Below are 20130 nucleotides of genomic sequence, written 5' to 3'. Positions count from 1 at the left end.
TTAATTTTACAAAATCACTACTTTTCTGTCTTGTTTTACAAAAATTATTTCACAAATCTAGTATGTTTTCAAAGATTTTTTGCATTTAAACATTTATTTTGAAAAAAAAAACAACTTTGAATTTTAAGTATCTATGAAAATCCTTCCCCCAATACCCTTATCCATACCACCAATAGTACAGCCTAGTTCTAGGTAATGCTCTAAGGAGAAAACTGGAATGATAATCATTGTAGAGAATATGTAAAAATTTCTGAGTACATTTCCATTAGTTTTAGCAATAGATTCATGGCAAATTGACTTCCAATAAACTCATACAAAGGTTTTCCTTTTGAGAAAAAAATTCACATTTTTCTCTACCTTTTTGCCCTCAACAATTAATTTTGGTGGATATACAAAAATTACTTTCATGGTATCCTTTTTGCAACTAATTATCAGAAGTTCAATACCAGATTGCCAGATAATTTGTGAAATAATCTTACTTGTTATTCTCACATTTATCTGCAATTTCCTTCTTTTTTTCCAGTTTTGTTTGGAGTAAGAACACCTCTTATAGTTAGGAACTGGAAGCAGATGTACTTTAAAAATAGGTTTAATAGTTGCCAACTCTACTTATTTTTCCCTAAGATAGATAATATAGACGTATCCTGGGTAGTTTGGTTTTGGTGCTCAGGCTCTTTACTACTTGTTTCCATCAATTTTCTCTAAACTAGAGTTAGTCTTTTGCACAGTTACTTTATAAAAGACAAACTCATGAGATGTATAGGTATTGCTTTTATCATTTTTTGATAATTTGTTGTTTGGATGTAGATATGTCTCTGGAGCAAGTCTTTTTTTTTAATTTCTAAAATGCTAAGGTCTTGTATTTCTTATCCATTATAGGTCATAGTCCCTATAGAGTTTAGGGACTATATAGTTTTAAAATTTCTATTACCTCCTTCACTTAGCAAAAGACCTTGCTTGTATTGTAGTAGATGATGACAAGTGTTTGCTTGATTTGAGCTGTTGAATAGCTGTTGTGGAAAATATGCTACTGAGCTAGTCTGTGATAATTGAGGAATTACAGAGAAGCTAGGAGTTTATTGATTATTGAAACTATGTGCATATCCAGGTGAATATGTTTGTATGGCACTTGAGTATAAATGATATTTGTTCTAGAGTTATTATTAAATAATGACTATTTTTTGGCTTTCTTTTATTACTAGTAGACTAATAATTTTTCTTTCCCATCATTTTCCTTCCAAATATGTAGACTTGCTTGATTTTTAAAGGCATTCCGGGTTAGGTTGTCTGTTGTGGAGAATGATTAATTCTGCCCTTTCTTTAAAGTACATAATCTTTTCTTGTAATGGCAGTGACTCTGCTTTTTCACAGCAGTGCCCTGCCAAGGGTGACTGTAAATCCAGTGGCATCAACTGCCTCCGGATTTTTGTGCTGAATTGATTTCCTTTTAGGGTGTTTTTTTCCTTCCTTTTGAAAAGGGAAAAAAGAGAAAAGGTATTCAAACAGAGTTTCCCTTCATTTGTTAGTTTGCGTACTGTGATGTTGTTTTAAAAAAATCTATTGGTTTATCTAAGAATGGAAATTATCTTTGTCTGCTTTTGATAGAATCTATGGCCATGTATTTTTTATAATGCCTTCCACAGAATCTTACTGTGATGCCTCATCATGGTGTGAGGATAACCCTAGGTCACCTTGAAGGCTATGCCAATTGGGTGTAAGCTCTGGCAGGTTCTATCATTCTGGAAGGTCTTTGAAAATGGCAACAAACTATTTTCTGAGGCCCAGTCCAGTTAAGTACAGAGAAGCTCATTACCAGTAGAGTGGTCAGGTGATGAATCTTTTGGCCATGGGCACCCCTGAAACAAAGAAAAGTACAAAACACCATGCAGTGCTGGAGATACCCTTCTACTTCAGTAGTGACAGCTGCAAAATGAAGTAAAAAGTAACAGGATGTTAAGAATCACATTGTATTAACTTTAATTTAACTAAGAATCACTTGCAATAACTTTAATTTTGATGCTCTTAAGTGGAAGATCTTTGTCCATTGATGAAGTGGATGGAGTTGCTGAATTAAATCAGTCTTGACATTCTTACTGTATACAAAACTAGAAAAAAAGAAGGAAGTTGCGGGTAAATGGGAGAATTAATCTCAAGGAACATTATTTCATGAGGTATTTGGTAAGTTAGTATTGCAATTCTGATACGGACTTGCAAAAATGTGACCATTGAATTGCAGAGGGTAAAAAGCTAGAGAAATTTTCAAACTTGGTAAGACCTTCCAAATTAAGTCAATTTGGTGACTTAAGTGCACAGACGAGAAAAGGTGAGGATGCAAAAAACATTTTAGGAAAGCAAAGTTTAGGAAAAAGGTATGAGAGGCCAAAAACTTGAAGACTACAGAGAAGCCTTAAACCTTAAGAGCATGATACTTTTTTTAGGAAAAGAATTGGTAGGCCATATTTGCAACGGTTAGGGATTACCCGTGTGAATGAAATAACAGACACCGAATGAAGTCACACATTCACAGATATTTCATTTGTGTAGCTCTGAGTAAGGAAGGAAACTCCTTTACCAATGCAAATCAGCAAATATTTTGTAACTTACAGTTACCAAAGACATTGAGACATTAAGTGGCTTGCCTGGATTTATACAGCCAGTGCCTGTTAGAGGTTAGATTTGAACCCAAATCTCCCCTCTCAATTCAGCTCTTTATCCACACTGCCACATTAAGTATATTAAATTACTTTTTAGCCTTGTTTACTTAATGTTAAAAAAATTCCAACTTATTTGCCAGAGCAAAGATTAGAATCAGTACAAAGCAAGAAGAAAGAATAACAAAGATACGACATATGATTGAAATAGCACCATTCAGAACTATTTTAATAGGCATTCAGCATTAAGAAATGGAAAGAGAACATTAGAAATAACATCAATAGTAATTATAATAATTTTGTACAAATGTATAACCACAGTAAATGTGTTGCCACAACAAGAGGTCCAAAAGAGCTAGGAAAGTATCTTAGCAAACATTTGACTTATTTATCAAGCTGATAGATATGGCAGCCAAAGGCTATGCTACTTAAGATTATATATTCATTCTTATAAAGTTTGATGGATAATTACAAGCAGTATTGTTTCATTTAATAGGTTGTAATTCTACCCTTTTTGCCCTCCAGAATATAATATTCTGAGCCCTTTGATCCTTTAATGTAGGAGCTGCTAAATCTTCTGTTATCCTGACTGTGGCTCCTTGATAACCTGAATTATTTCTTTCTGGCTGCTTGAAATATTTTCTCCTTGACCTGGGAACTCTGGAATTTGTCTATAATATTCTTGGGAGTTTTAATTTTGGGATCTCTTTCAGGAGGTGATAGATGGATTCATTCAATTTCTATTTTGCCCTCTTGTTCTGGAATATCAGGGCAGTTTTTCTTGATAATGTCTTGAACGATGATGTCTAGGCCCTTTTTTTTTAAATCATGGCTTTCAGAAAGTCTAATAATTTTAAAATTTTCTCTCCTGGATCTATCTTCCAGGTCATTTGTTTTTCCAATGAGATATTTCATGTTGGCTTCTATTTTTTTCATTCTTTTGTTTTTGTTTTATCTTTTCTTGATTTCTCATAAAGTTATTAGCTTCCATTTGCTCCATTCTAGTTTATAAGGAGTTATTTTCTTCAGTGAGCTTTTGGACCTCCTTTTCCATTTGGCCAATTCTGCTTTTTAAGGCATTCTTTTCCTCATTGGCTTTTTGGACTTCTTTTGCCATTTGGCCTAGTCTTTGTTAAGGTGTTATTTTCTTCAGTATATTTTTGTTTCTCCTTTACCAAACTGTTGATTCATTTTTCATGTTTTTCTTGCATCACTCTCATTTCTCAACCCAATTTTTCTTCTGCCTCTCTTATTTGATTTTCATGATATTTCTTGGGCTCCTCTGTGGCCTGAGACCAATTTATATTTTTCTTAGAGGCTTTGGATGTAGCTTTGACTTTGTTGTCTTCTTCTGAGTGTGGGTTTTAAACTTCCTTGTCACCATAGTAACTTAAAATAGAGTTTTTTCTGTTTGCTCATTTCCCCAGCTTAGTAGTTGACTTTTAAGTCTTTGTTAAAGTAGGGCTCTGCTTCCAGGATGGAGGGTGCACTGTCCCAAATTTCAGGGTGTTTGTGTAGCTATTTTCAGTGATGACTTCTAAGGACCTGTAAGTTTTCAGTTCTTACTCCTCCCCTGGCCTGTGCTCTGGTCTTTGAGAGACCACAAGCACTCTTTTCTGCCTTCGAACTGTGAGGACAGTCCCTTCTCCACTGTGGCTGCAAGCTCCAGTGTGCTAGTGCTTCTCTTTGCCCTGGGACTGCCACCCAGGACCTGGATCTGAGTATGGGCAAAGCAACAGAGTCCTGCCTCAGTGCCAGCAAAAAGCTCCTTATCTCTTTCTGAGCTCAGGAGAGTCCCTGCCTTTACTGTGTCATCCTGGCTCTGCTTCCTGCTTATTTATTTCTATTACATTTAGGTTTTTACCACTATGTTACTGAATGCTAGTATTAGCATTTTTAATACATTTAAAAACTTATTATTAGTAATCAGTTATTAGCTTACACTTAGATGCTACTTTAGTGTTTGCCAAGTCCTTGTAAAAGACAAAATCACTACTTGTATACATAAGTTGGGGTGTGTGTGTGTATGTGTATGTGTGTGTGTGTGTGTGTGTGTGTAATTTGCTGTTTGGATATGATTCTGGAAAGAATTTCCTAGTGATTAGAACTATCAGAAAATGGAATTGCTGGTTTGAGATGTAATATATTCCACCTGTTGGAGGTCAAGTAGCATTTGGATTACCCCTGGTTGTAGCTACAAGAGACTGCAAAGACCACCTTGTCCAACCACACTTGACCAAGAATCCCTTTCACAGCATCTGCAACCAGCAGAATCATATCCAAACAGCAAATTTTTGTATCTTTCTACACTATATTGATTTGAGTCTGATCTTAACATTATTAAATTTTGTACGTTAATCATAAGCCATCATTGCTTTTAGGTTTAAAATTCATTCACTGATATTTCTGACTCCATTTAAGTTTTTATAGTTGATTTCCTCTGACACTTCACCCCAGGCTAGGCTTGTAAACTGCATTAAAGGAAAAGAAGCATAATTAGAGTTAAATTTCTAATATGTTTATGTTTATCTGACTATTAAGGCATAATGCCTAAGCTAAGATTTTCTTAGTTACAGCTCTTTATGAGTTACCTTAATAAGCAGCACTAGCTTTAAGCTAAATCTATGAGCCTAAAAAAACCTTCGCCTCTCAAGTATGTTCTGGTTTAGACAGAAATGCATTTTATTTAGGAAGTAAAGTAACTTCTCTTTTTAATGGGTTTAAAGTATGAAAGTTTTTGAACTGGGCTTTTCAGGTGGCTATTTGATTTACCTTTCCTAGCATCTTTTTCATCCTCTGGCAGAAACTCTTACAGAAAGGCAGTTCTTTTTTAAATAGTTATGTATAACATGATTTTTACTGTTAAACAAGACATTGTTTTCTGATAACTTTGGAGAAATGGTACAAATGATCTTAAATTTCTTTTTACAATTGTAGTTCACATATTTAACAATGTGGGTATAACTTAGGCTCAGGGATAAGTTGAGGGAATAAAGCAATAGGGACATACCTGAAAGGAGACAAGGAGTATCTGAAACCCCAAATTTTGAGCCCATTAATCTGGATTTTTTAAATAAATATTTATCAAAGGATATTTAGAAGCACATTTTATTCAACATAAGTCTACCATAGGTAGAATACCTGATACTCTGTTTTAGTGGCCACATCTTTTTTCTGCACGTGTTAGAGTTGTTCTTGGAATTGGTAGAAATTGAAGAGGAGAATTGATCAAATTCTCTTATTCATGGTGCTTTCTACATTTCGCTGCAGTCATCCTCTAAATGAGTGATTTATGATTGAACTGTTGAATACAAGAAAATAAGAAATAGATCACAGCATAAAATTTTTGAATCTAAGAGATTTGATGAAGGATATTCTTTGCAGTTAATAGAGTTCTCTGGATGACTGAGGATAAGATTAAATGTTCTTCAGATCTTTGTCTTGAGTTGGACCTCCACTAGGTGTCTGATACCATAGGGACTTTGAGGTCATACATCATCTATTGGAGGAAATGGCAGTAGCTCTCCAAGTAACTAGTGGTGAAATGGGGGTTGATGGTAATTCCCAGAAGTCCAGGGACTGTTGCAGGACCAGAGATGATTTTCTACCAACAAGCATCTGCTCAGATCAGCTCTAGGGGGATGACTGTGACAACTCAAACCCCCAGGCTTAGTATTGAAATTAGCAACTCACTCTTCCAGGTCTTTGCACCAAAAGATGTCTTATGGCAATGTCAGTAGGAAGAGCTTTGATTGCCAAACAGGATTTTATATTTTTGATCATGAGGTAATAGAGAGCCCTTGTAGTTTATTGAATAGGGAGGTGAATGTGACATGGTCAGATCTGAGCTTTGGAAAGTTTGATAGCTGAGTAGAAGATGGACTGGAGTGGGGTGAAACTTGAGGCGGGCAGATCCACCAGAAGACTATTGCAGTAGTCCATGTGTGAGTTGACAAAGACTTGTACCAGGGAAGTGGCACATCAGAGGAGAGAAGCAGGGCAGATAGGAGAGTCGCTATGAAAGGTGGAGTTTACAGGACTTGGCAACTGATTGGATAGTGGCGGGGGGATCGGGATGGGGCAAGGTTGAAAGAGCGAGGTGTCAAGGATGACACCTGTGTTTCAAGCCTTGGTGACTAGGAGGATATTAGCATCCTCCTCAAAGAACATCCAGTCCAACTCTCTCATTTTACAGATGAGGAAAGAGTCTTAGGGCAGTTAAGGGGATTGTCCAAGATCACATAGGTCGTCAACATGATAGCCTGGATTTGAACCCAGCTTTTCTGACTCCAGAGCCAGGGCTCTTTCTTTTCTTCCTTGGGTTAAACTGAATATTATCACAATTTTGGAAACATAAGGAAAACACCCCAGTAGTTAAAAGATTATAAGGCAAAATAATGAAATCCCATAGTCAGGAAAAACAAATAATCAAAATATCCCAATGGATTGGGTTTTTTTGTTTGTTTTAGTTGCTTTTAACTAGCTAAACTGATGATGTCAAGAGGAAGACTTTAGCACTTGCTTCTCTAGGGAGTATAACAGAGCCCTTCCCTTGCAGGTTTCCCCCTGGCTTTCACGTAAGAATGCTGACCTACACAGGAGTGTGAGGAAGGGGGAAGCATTATAAAATTCTGATGTTAAGGGAATAAAATCTATATCTTAATAGTAATTTATTATTACTTATGTAGTTACGTATGCTTGTTTATATACCTTAGCAAGCAATATCATTTACCTTTGGAGGGGAAGATTGACACTTGAAATTAGTTATAAGCATCTTAAAAAGGAAACATTTATATTATAAATAAGGGGTTTAGAACCTCAGAGGCCAGACATTATTGAAATCATTGCAGCAGTTAAAGTTTTGTTGGCCCTGCAACGCATGCTAGGGACATTGCATGCATACCAGTGGAGCACTTGGGTTGTTATCTTCTGCTGTTGCTATGTGAAAGATTATCAAGTGAGAATTATCTATTACATTATTCAAAATATCTTGCATGATTTTGATCAGTGGGTAGGAGACAGGTTATTGGAGATATTTTAAAGTTATATTTTGTCCTATTGTATGAAATACTTTTTAAATAGTTAACCAATGATAAGCATAGTGGGATTTTATATTCTTCATATCTTTCAGTCAATTATATGATTACAAAATTTGATCTACCATAGGATATTGAGACCTACCTGTTCCCTTTTCATATCTTCAAAAGTGTTGCTTCTGACACATACTGACTCTGTGACCCTTAGCAAGTCATGTAACCTCTCACTATGTTAGTTTAGTCAAAGACTGCATTGCAAAACAAGAGCTAATCCTGATTGATGGAATGAATTTCCTGATTTTAGGAGTTGGTCAGTGCACTCTTGTCCAGTCCAAAAAAATGGAGGGGGGAGGGGTTCTTTAATGATTATAGCTGGTCCTGCTATCTGTTTCATACTTCATTTCTTTTTTTTTAATACATGTTGCAAATATGCAGTCTAAAATTGGATTCTATATTTAATGAGCTTGGCCACTGAAGAGTAGAGATAGAACATCATTTCATCTCATTTTGGGTTTTATAATTATTCTGGCTTTAAAATAATAGTACTATGTTGAAAAAACAACAGCCACATCCAAACTTTAGTTTCCGATTCATTTTCAGACACTAGCTATATGACCCTAGGCAAGTCACTTAACCTCTATCTTCCTCTGTTTCCTCAAATGTAAAATGGAAATCATAATAGAACTACTGCATAGGGTTATTGAGAGTATGAAATGAGATAGTATTTGTAAAGTGCATGGAACAGTGCCTGGCACATAGTAAATACTTATTCCCTTTCTCCCCTTTCCCTTATGAAATGTAATAGAAATACAGTGGGTATAAATGTAAAGACCTGCCCATTATCTGCAAAAGTGCAGGCTTGGAGAGAGGTGGCTGTATAGCAGTTACAGTTACTGTGAAAAAAGAGCTCAGATTTTAGGAAAATGCCGGTTTAAAGGTAGGCAATAAAATTAAATAAATGCATTCCAAAGCTACATAAATAGATATATAATATCCTTTATGAGGGAGGTTCTCTCCTGTACTCTCTCCTTATTCCTTTACCCCTAGAGTAGCATGAAGATACTGCAGCTAGGTGGCACAGTGCACCGGCCCTGGAGTCAGGAGGACCTGGGTTCAAATTCAGCCTCAGACACTTGACACACTTACTAGCTCTGTGACCTTGGGCAAGTCACGTAACCCCAATTGCCCTGCCTTCCCCCCCCTGCAAAAAAATAAGATATTGTAGCTGATAAACTAGAGTCCATCCAGAAGAGGGCAGTGAATTGGGTGGGGAGACCGTGCCATCCATGCAGAAAGTTGTTGGAGAAAGTGAGGACTTCAGCCTAGAGAAGACTTAGATTTGAACATGGAAAGGATTGCTATTGAGAATAGTGGAAATAACGGTAGAAGTACAAAACACTTTGTGTGTGTTATAATTCCATCCTCACGGTGCTGTGAGTGAGTGTTACTGTTGTTCTTTACATTTGAAAAAACTGAAGCTGACTTGACGTCCTGGTGCTACTGAGTGTGTAAGAAGAGATTCAGACTTGCCTTCATGACGCAGGTGCAGCATGGATTTGGATGCTGGATGTCCTTGGTCCTCATTCTAGACCTGTTTCATACAGAACCTGTTAGTTGAGTCTGACACCAAGGTTGCATGTTGGGTGATTGGAAGGATGGTGGTGCCCTTGAGCAGAATGAGGAAGTTTGTAAAAAGAGTGGGTGTGGGGGGAGAGAGAGGATAGATGATGTAATGAGATCTGAGAAGCCAGTTACAACCTATCCATCCCTGATAATCCTGTGCGACTCCCTCTATCCCACACAAAAATGAAATAGCTAGTGGGCACTCTTACCCACCAGCTATTGTCTGGGAGCACAGAGCCTACCTTTTGAGAAATTTGTCCTGTAGCCACCTGCTGATCTGTGAGTCAGGGTGTGGAGGGGGGAATGATTCCACTTGCAAAGCTGCTGTACTTCTCTAGGTCATAGGCCATAACTGGTGTGAGGGGCTGTGGAAATAGTAGGAAAGTATTGAACAATAATAAGTATAGAAGGTAGTATGATTGTATTCAAATTGAGCCCATGATTGGCTGTGGTGGGGAGGGTATATATAAAACTAAAAGTGAGTCAAATGTCATTTAAAATTTTTTTTCTAGAAATTATTGAGATCGTGTTTGAAAATGATATACTATTGCAGATTGTTTAGGCTTGATTTTAGGAATATTTTACTAATAATCAGATCTATCCAGAAGTATAACAAGCTGGATTCACAGATAAGAGGTTTTTTTCATTGAAAGTCCTCAAATACACACTAGATAAGTACTTTTAAGTTCTGGGTTTGTACTAAGAAGCCACGTTGGTCTCTTCTGAGTAAGTACTGCCCTGTAAGTGAAATATTTAACCCACATAGAAGTGAAGTTGAGTAGTGAGGAGCTCTCCAATCAACTTGAATTTATGGGATGTGAGTCTTTGAAGGTTTTTAAGGGGTACTTCCTCATGGAGTATGATCATGCCTACTAACTAGTACCTCACTTGTAGGACACAACTTCCAGTTGCTTTTCAGTGACAGTGTCACTGTCTCTTAAGATTATTGGCTGGCGATTAGGGGCAGGATGTACTCTGATAGAGCAAAGGTGAACCTACCTGACCCTTGGAAGTCTTGCCTCCATTTCCCAAATTTATTACTGTTTTGAAGTTTGAGTATAGTGCCATAGTGGAAATTTAACTGGGAAATAAAATGAGGTGACTTTTCTGAGCATAATATCATTTATTAACGGAGACATGCAGATCGATTAATAAAGGACAGGTGGATGGCATGCCTTCATTTTCATCAAAGACTTCTTATTGGAGAGAAGTGGCTGTATAACAGCTATAGTTACTGTGAAAAGAGAGCCCAGATGACAGTTCAGTAGTATTGTAAGGTGGGCAATAAAACTAATGCATTCTTTTGCTGGCCCTCAGATGTGACTTTCTGACTCCTAAGGAATAAAGTTGCTAGCAATCTTAACCAGAAAAGCATAAGTCATCTCAACCAGGTTTTTGCTGGCTTTTTCTCCTCTTTGTCGACCAGGTCACCAGGAACTTTAATGAAGAGAGCAAGGACAAAGCTCTTATTTCCTGGGGCGGGTCTGACTCAAAGGGGTCTGTTTATTGAGTAAAACAAAGGTAAGAGTCCCATTCGGGTGGGGCCCAGCCCAAACTAGTTAATGAGCAGATGCTTTGGGGGCTAGGAGTAATCAAATTACTTTGTCTGCCCTTTAGGGACTACCTGACCTTTTCAGGAGTTTTGACTAAAAAAAAAAATAGGAAAAAGGTTGGATCACAAATTAATAATTGGTTATTAATGTAATAATACAATGTTATTTTCCCTCAACACTATATATTGGGACATGGTGCTCAAACAACATAATTTCTATAACCAAAAGAAAATATTTGAAAAATTTAAATAATTTGTTCATATTTCTAAAGGTTAATGCATGTTAATTTGTTTGTAGATCACTGATTTTTAGAAAGGGTTTACTTTATATTGGAGTACTTAATTTTGATTTCTTTTTGTTATCGTTTAGTCATTTTGATTCCTAGTGAGTCTGCAGTATTTGTGACCCCAATACAAGCAGGCGAAATTCTTAAGGAATCTGTACAATTTAATGGGGGTAAGATTGATATTTTATACAGAATGACTGTGGGAAGATCTGGATTAAGTATTGAGGGTTAGGGGTTCTCAGGCCAGGTTCTGCCTGAATGGATTCGACTCAAGCCTTCTTTCAGCCAAAGAGAAAAACAGGGTTTATCAAAGATTAGCCGTATTGGGTAGACTCTTAAGGAGCCTGAGCATTTGTGGCACTTGTATTGACAAGCAGGCCAGTTAGAATCTAAACTAGATTGAATCCTAGCACCTTCATGGAGGCAAGATGAGATTTATGTATAGAAGGACTGTGGGAGGGATCTAGGGTGGTCAAGTGGTCTGGGCTGACTAGAGGAGGGTTTTAGGGTAGGTCTTGATAGGAGTGGCCAGTAGCTGAGGTAATGAGATCAAGATGCCAGGAACCAAGAAAATTGATTTTAATGGGATCTAGGGTGAGAGTAGCTGAAGCTACTTGGAGATAACAGAAAATGGAGGGCTAGGCTATGTTAAGGGTAACAGATTTGGGCCCAGCTATAATGGAAGACTTATGGCCTCTGGAGAACATCTGATCCTGTGGGAAAATTCTAGGAGAGTTCAAGGGGGTTCCCAGAGCCTGTACCTCATCATAAGGAATAGCAAGTAGCCAGGGGACTAGGTTCAGACAATGAGGGCCACAAGGAAAGGGCAGGTAAAAGGATTATACTCTGATGGTCCTGATGCCTTAGGGAAATGCCAGCAATTTGGCTGCTGAAATTTGTGGGAAAGTTCAAGGACCCTTTTTTAGGGGTCCCATTGCTGTCTTAGCGCCATCAGTTTCAGTCATGTCCAACTCTTTGTGACCCCATTTGGCATTTTCTTGGCCAAGACACTGCAGTGGTTTGCAGTTTCCTTCTATAGCTCATTTTAGAGATGAGGAAACTTAGGCAAACAGGGTGACTTGCCCAGGGTCATATAGCTAGTTAGTGTCTGAAGTCAGTTTTGAACTCATAAAGATGAGACTTCCTGACTCCAGGTGCATGCACTCTATCCACCTAACTGCCCTTTAATGTCTTAACAAAAGAAAATTTATTAATTAGTTGGACATACAATAAATAATCAATAATCTAAATCTTATACTGTTTATTGCATTAACAGGTAAATAAAATATGTATCTCAGACTATTTCTTATATCTTTTGTCATCTTCTCAACGAAAACACCTTAATAGCATTAATCACAGCTTTGGTCGTCCAGGAGTAGAATGTTATTGCCAGCATGACAGTGGTGCTGCAGTAATCCAGCTCCAGTTCCTGATTAATGAGGTTGGTGAATTACTTTAATCTCACTTAGTTATTTGAGAATTATTGATACATCATATTTTTCTTCTGGTTTCTAGATTGTGGAGAACAGTCAAAAAGGTATTTGCAATTCATTTCTCAGTCATAGAGAAGTAATAGAGTAAGAGGTGGAAAGGAATATTAGAGATTAACTGGTCCAACCCCTCCATTTCGCTGAGGTCCAGGGAACTTGTGACTTGCTCAAGATTACACAGGTAGTAAGGGGGCAGAGTTGGGATTCAAGCCCAGGTTCTCTGATTTCAAATCCCCATGCCTCTTTCCATTACACTATGCTTTGTGAAAATGAACTTAGTTGTAACGAAAATGAAATTTAATCAATGTTAGTTATCTAAGTTTTATATACTTTAATAAATTCCCTCAAAGTATGGGCAGATATGAAATAGAAAATTTGTTGAATAATTTTCACAGAAATTGATTTTGAAGCTGTGATCAACCTGTAAATTAAAGGAAAAAAAGGTATTCTGTATGCAGCAGAGGTGTGGTTTTGCTATTAATCTCCCAGTGAAACTTCAGCAAATCAGTTAACATATCTGGGTCTTGATTTCCTCATATAGTAAATGAAAGCATTGGACAAAATCCATAATCGTAATTGATATTTGCATAGCTCCTTAAAGTTTGTTGACAATATTAATAACAATCCTTTGGGAAAAATTAGAGGCATTATTATCCTCATCTTACAGGTAAAGAAGCTGAACCTCAGACGTATGCAACTTGTCTATGATTATATATTTAATAAGTGTTAAGAGTAAGGAATTGAACCCCATTCTTGACTGCAGATCTAGTACTTTCCCACTGTATCATAATATCTCTCTTAGATGATTTCTTTTTTTTTTCATTAATTTATTTATTTATTTTTAGTTTACCACACACGGTTCTACATAATTTTGAGTTACAGATTTTCTCCCCTCCTTCCCCTCTCCCTCCCCAAGACGACCTGGAATCTCATATAACTACCATGTATAACTTCGCATTGAATTAATTTATACACTAGTCAAGTTGTGGAGAAGAATTATGACCAATGGAATGAATCATGAGAAAGAAGAGACAGAACCAAAAAAAAAAAAAAAACCCAAAAACAAAAGAGAAGCAAAAAAAGGCGAGCATGTAGTGCGCCTCAATCTGTATTCAAACTTCACAGTTCTTTCTCTGGATGAAGATAGCATTCTCCATCGTGAGTCCCCTGGAGTTGTCCTTGCACCTTACGTTGCTGAGAAGAGCGAAGTATGTCAGGGTTGGTCCTCACGGAGTCCATGTATCTGTGGTTGTGTACAATGTTCTCCTGGCTCTGCTCCGCTCACTCAGCATTATGTCGTGTAGGTTTTTCCAGGTTGTTACGAAGTCCGTATCATCCCCATTTCTTATGGCACAACAGTATTCCATTACCTTCATATACCACAGCTTGTTCAGCCATTCCCATCTTAGATGATTTCTAAGGTCCTATTCAAGTCCAAGATTCTATGAATTTATAGGTCTTGAAATATCTAACATGTAAATAAAAGAGAGTGTTAAAAATATTTAGGAAATAAGATTTTGGAAAATAGGCAAAAATATAGCTGGTCTATAAAATTTCAAATAACCAGGGGAAAAAAATGTAATAATTGCTTTGTCAGGCATTAGTAAATGAAGGAGGGCTATTTACCTATCCTCAGTGTCTCTGCCTTTGTTGGAAAGAGGTAGTGATACTTTATTTTGATGGAAGAAAAGCTGAAGAGGAAAGTAGAGGAGAGTCTACTGAACAGCAGAGGGAATGCAGACCCATCAGAAATAACAGTGGCAAATAGGTCCAGAAATAGGAGCAGCAGGATGGCACAGTGGGGAGAGTGCTGGACCTGGAATCCAGGCCTGAAGTCAAAGGCATGTGGCCTTAGACATTTACTAGCTCTGTGACCCTGAGCAATTCACTTAACCTGTTGCTTCATTTTTCTCATATGCAAAATAAAATGAGACATTTGTAAGGTGCTTATCAAGCCCTAAAACCCTATAGAAATCTTAGCTATTATTAAATAGGCCCTGCCAGGTAGTAAAGATAGGCAGAGTATATAGGTGATAGAAAGTGTTGGTTTGGAATTGAGTTGGTTTTCTGATTTATATAGGCTGAGTAAGTCACGTAATGGTGTAAAGACTCGAGTGGTAAGGAATAGCGGTGCCAGGAAGTTCAGTGCTTCAAGTGAAAATTAGTTGAAACTACCTTTGGTTATCTGATCTTTCTTATTCTTTTTTTTTTTTTGGTCTACTTGTTATGGCAATTAATTGCTTTCCCTTAGTTAAAGTTTGTATAAAATTATTATAATTTGTGTCAATTCCCAACTGCCACTCCCTGCTATCCCCGCTCCCTCAATGAGGTTACTTCATTGCTGCGATTTTCTGCAATGTTGTACAAAGCATTCCATTTGCCAACAGCAATCACTTTATTCTTATTCTGAGCTCTAGCTATATGTGTTTGTGTATCTGGTAGAACATCTATGCTTCTCAACTGGGTTCTAGTGTTAAGAAATTTCACTTTAAGTACCTAAAAAAAGTTGAGTACACGTAAATTATACTTGTCTTAACATTTTGATTAGAGAAAGACTTTCCAAATCTAAGTTTCTTAGAAATGGGTCCAGAAAAGGACTTTGAAATACTATAGAAATTTTTGTTAGATGCTTAATGATATTTAATATTTATTTGTAATATGTAATATAACTGACATTATATTAAAGGGAGCTCTTGTGAGTGCCTTGGCTGATGACACTTTACATTTGTGGAATTTACGTCAGAAGAGACCTGCCATACTGCATTCACTGAAATTTAGCAGAGAAAGGTAAGAATTGTATCAGTTGTATGATATGGGAAATCTGTTATTCTAGTCTCTCTTATTTATTTGTTTGTTTGTTTATTCTTTTCTTTTCCCTCTCTCTCTCTTTAAAAAATTATACTAATGTATTATAAAAGCACCAGTCACTTGTGTTATCTCTTGATTCTTATAACCTGAAAGTCTGGTAAAACAAGAATACTTAATACTTCTTTAAGAGATGAAGCACAAAGAATTTAAGTGACTTATCTAAGGTCATACAGCAAGTTAGTGAAAGAAAATGAGAGCATTGCTTCTTTTCATGCTGAGTGCAGGACACTTTGGACTACATCATATTTGTTTCATAACTAAATGCTCTAGAGACCTTGAGGGCACTGTCTTAAATAAAGTTTATTAAAGTTTCAAAAGAAAAGTAGGCTTTGGTCTCTGGTTTATTTATTGTGGCTGAAGGAAGGTAGTTTTTTAAAGTTTGCTTATTCTATAGTTTTGATATAGTGTTTCAAAAGCAGTCCAGGGGTTCTTTCTTAACCTGTAGTCTGTGAACTTGGTTTTTATTTTTAAATATTTTGATAAATGTATTACAATACAATTTATAATCCTATGTATTTTATCATGTATTGAAAAATGTAAATTTGAGGAGTCCATGACAAAAAGGTAAAGAACACAGGATTTTAGTCTGTCTCATTTTGTGTGAGAAGAAACTGAAACGTGGAGAAGTTAAGTAGTGTGACTGCCCATAGTCACAAAGGGAGTAAATGACAGTAGATATATGAATCATGAGCCTCTCACTCTATATTCAATGTACTTTTTGTTCCCTCAATGCTAATTTATTAGTTCCTAGTTACCCTCCCTCCCCATCTCATTTTATTTAAAGAGTCACATAATCTGGCCTTTTAAAGTCACATTAATCTGGATTTATGTAAGCACTTATGTATATAACTCCAGCTAAAAGGTATAGATCTACTGAGTATGTATATTCTCTAAACTTTTCTTAGTATCTGAACATAGATATTATAGTTATAAAGTTATGTTTCACTCTTCCCATCCTCACAGTGCTCCAAGCCATCAATCTTTCCTTATTCTTCCCTCAGTTGTTACTCAGTCATCTCTCCTACACATTCTGCCTGAGTTGATTACTGTTGTTTTCTTAGCTTTGCATGTGCAGCCTGAGCCAGAATCCTGTCATTTTCTTAGCTTAGCTTTTAGTACATTTTTAGGTCAGAGTTTAACTTAACTTGAGTTATACTGATGCTACATTCTTGTGGTTACTCTTGGAGCTATTTCTTCATTAGTATCCTTTGTGCAGATATTTAGTATGACTTTAGTCAGTTTCTGAGGAAAAGGACCATATTTATATTCTATTCAGTCTGTTCGTATAACCTAAAGATGATGTTTTAAAAAATAACTTATTTGACATGACACTGGGTAGATTCCACTTGTGTGGGAAAGACTTTCTTCTGTTCTGAGTTTAGATGAGCCTTATACCTATACCTTTCTTATACTAGTATGTTGGCAGACAAACTGGGCTTTTAGCACTTAGTTCAACCAAGTGCCTTTGAAGAGTTTGGCCTTTGTTTCCTTGATAGATTGGGAGTCTTTGGTGACCTCCTTGCCTCAGGGGAGGGCCTAGTTTACACATGGGTTTGAGTGACATGTTTGGAACATCAGAGGCTTTTAGACCACGTGGGTTTAAGTCTTCTCTTTGTGATGATTTTAGGTCACGTGGGTGAGTCGCATGTGTACCCTTGACCCTGAAAAAGATATAAAACCAGGGGTGGCTCTGACCCACAAGCATGTGGTGGCGCATGTGACTCTGGGCCACCCCTTGTTATGAGCTCCCGGGCTGAACTTAGATGTTGGTAACTATGAATTGTATTTGGTCTATCTGTCGATGTTTGTAATTTGTTTGCATTTTGCTCTGAAGTTCAGGGTGCTGGGTTTTTCCTCTGAGCTAAGTGAATGGTATTTGTATGCTGGATTAAAGTAACTTGTCAACCCCTTAATGTTGCTTTCCTTAGTAAAGTGTAAGAAGACTGGAAAAATAAAGAGGGGCCAGGTTGCCAGGGGCTTTAAAAGCCAAAGACAGTATTCTATATTTGATCCTAGAGGTAATAGGGAACCATTGGAGTTTATTTATCATTTTTTTCTGCCTTACTATTATATATAGCACTATTTGCAGTCTTTTGTACAGATTTGTCTTTTCCTTCCTTTCTAACCTTCTTACACATGAATTTAGCAGTGAGCTCATTGAGTTCAAGAGTATGAACATTTTTATAATTTTTACTATTCAATTCCAAATTGCTTCCTAAAAAGATTGAGGTTATTTGCAACTTTATCTGAAGTTTTAGGGTTCCTATTTTTCTATAGCTGTGTCAACATTTAATTTTATTGTCTTTGCTAATTTCAAAGGTGAGTTGTCTTAATTTGAGTCTGATTATTAGAGTTTTTCATTGGTTGAGAATGGCCTATTTGTACATTGGTCATTTCTCTCCTGGAGAATGGCTCTTATTCTTTCAAATTTGTGACATTTTCTTATACATTTTTAGAAGTCAGATTATTAAGATAAATTTATTATTGCAATGATTTTTTTTTTCTAGCCTGGATTAAAAAGGGAAGAAACTTGAGGAAGAAAGACCTAATTAGGAGGTTATTGTAATGTCCAGGACAAGAAACACACTTGACACATAAAAGATTTATACAAAATTAAAGGATTGGAGCAATGTCTTTTATTCTTTAGCTCAGTGGTATCAAACACAAAAAGAAAAAAGATCTCTGTAGAAAACCACAATGTTGTATTGTATTTTTTATTTATTTTATTAAACATTTCTTAATTACCTTTTAATTTGGTTTGGTCCACAGCAAGAGTGAAACCTCTGAACTAAACAACAACAATAAACCCTGAAACTTAAAAAATAAATAAGGATAGCAGTCATGTACTCAGAGTAGCAACAAAAATAAACTTAGTTAAAAGAAATAAACACAGAAACTACATCTGCCCTTAAAGGGATCATAGAGAGTGAGTTAATATCAATATTTACCTTGTATGCACCAAATATCATAGCATCTGAGTACTTATAGGAAGAGTTAACCTAGTTACAGGGAGAAGTAGACAGCAAAACTGTAAGAGTGGGATTCCTTAATGAACCGCTTTCAGACCTATGCAAATCTAACAACTGAAAAATTTTTTAAATGAGAGAAGTTGAGAATTTAAATAAAATTTTAGAAACATTAGATTAGAAATATTGCTATGGTGATTATTAAATAGTACCTATAACAACAGTGTTGCTAGCAGCTGCTGTGTCTGTGTGAGACCAACAATACCAGCACCCAGAAGGGCTGCCAGCACAGGTTCTTTGATATGCTTTTCTAAGGAGAGCAACTTTAAAGGCTTAACAATCTCACTTTAATCAAACATACATATATAATTCACTTAGTTCAGGGGGAAAAACCAGCACCCTGAACTTCAGAGCAAATACAAACAGAAATTACAAACAGAAAATATCAACAGATCACATAACACAAACCAGTAGACAGGCTTCTAGTTCTTCTGTCCAGCATCTCAGTACTTGGTTACCAGGGTTTTCAAGCCAGGGGGCTACTTAACGACTACCCAAAGTCTCCATGCCAACACTCTTCCAACGAGTGAGCCCCAAAACAAAACACCAATCTCTGAGTTTATATACCCTGTTCAGGGTCAAAGGGAGTCACAACCATGTGACTCAAAACCATGTGATGCTTCTTCAGGCATCACAACCATGAGACTCAAACCTATGTGAACTAGGCTTTCTTATTTCTTAAGCAGGTCATCAAAGACTCCTGGATTTAATCAAAGAAACAAAGACACTTGATTACTTCAGTGCTCCAAAAGGGAAAACAGTAAAAAATATCCTACCTTAATTACCAATACAGCCCCACAACTACTACTAAAAATAATGTTGTTCAGTTGTGTCTGACTCTTCATGACCCAATTAGGGAATTTATTGGCAAAGCTACTGGAGTAGTTTTCCATTTCCTTCTCCAGCTCATTTTGCAGATGAGGAAACTGAGGCAACCAGGGTTAAGTGATTTGCCCAGGATCACACAGCTAGTAATCAGTTGTCTGAGTCTGAATCTGAACTCAGGTCTTCCTGACTGCAGGCTCAGTGTTCTTTTTACTGTACCACCCAGCTGTCCCTACTAAAACTAAAATTAATGACTAGCTTTTATATAGCACTTTAAGGTTTGCAAAGCACTTCATAAATATTTCATTTTTTCCCTACCAACAACCCTGGGATATAGATACTATCTAGATAGTATCTATCCCTGTTTTACAGAAGAAGAAAAGTAGAAAGAGGTGAAGTGAGTTGCCCAAGGTCTTGGGTCAGATTTGAATTCAAGTCTTTCTGACTTCCAAGCCTAATGCTGTTCACTGTACCAGCTGTATACATATATCTGAGCTGTGCATGACATCTTTACAAAAAAACTGACCATATATTAGGCTATAAACACCTGACAAATACAAAACAAAATATGTTATTTACTGATGACAGTGTAATGAAAATTATATTTGTTGGCAAAATCATTTCTGGGACTTCATTGATATGGAGAGGTCTCTAAATTTACACATCTCCCATTTCTTTTGAGCTACTGCAATTCTTCTTGTAAGCATGCTGTCATGGAATTTTCATACAATACTGATGAACTTCTGCAGGCAACCAAATTTTGCCATGGTCT

The 20130-nt window shown here is 36.7% G+C and overlaps 1 protein-coding gene across 2 annotated transcripts in view; it reads left to right on the top strand.

Annotated features, from left to right (window-relative positions):
* STXBP5 (syntaxin binding protein 5) overlaps positions 1 to 20130 on the top strand; it is a 214002-nt gene that overhangs the window by 19075 nt on the left and 174797 nt on the right. For both annotated transcript variants that reach the window (XM_036767272.1, XM_036767271.1), the window contains exons 3-4: positions 12509 to 12590; positions 15326 to 15426. In XM_036767272.1, the coding sequence (XP_036623167.1) occupies positions 12509 to 12590; positions 15326 to 15426 (183 nt within the window). The remainder of the gene's footprint in view (positions 1 to 12508; positions 12591 to 15325; positions 15427 to 20130) is intronic.

Source organism: Trichosurus vulpecula, chromosome 7 (assembly GCF_011100635.1).
Source record: "Trichosurus vulpecula isolate mTriVul1 chromosome 7, mTriVul1.pri, whole genome shotgun sequence".
Classification (NCBI taxonomy): Eukaryota; Metazoa; Chordata; class Mammalia; order Diprotodontia; family Phalangeridae; genus Trichosurus; species Trichosurus vulpecula.
The sequence above is the reverse complement of the archived record's forward strand: the minus strand, read 5'-3'. Positions and strand labels throughout refer to the sequence as shown.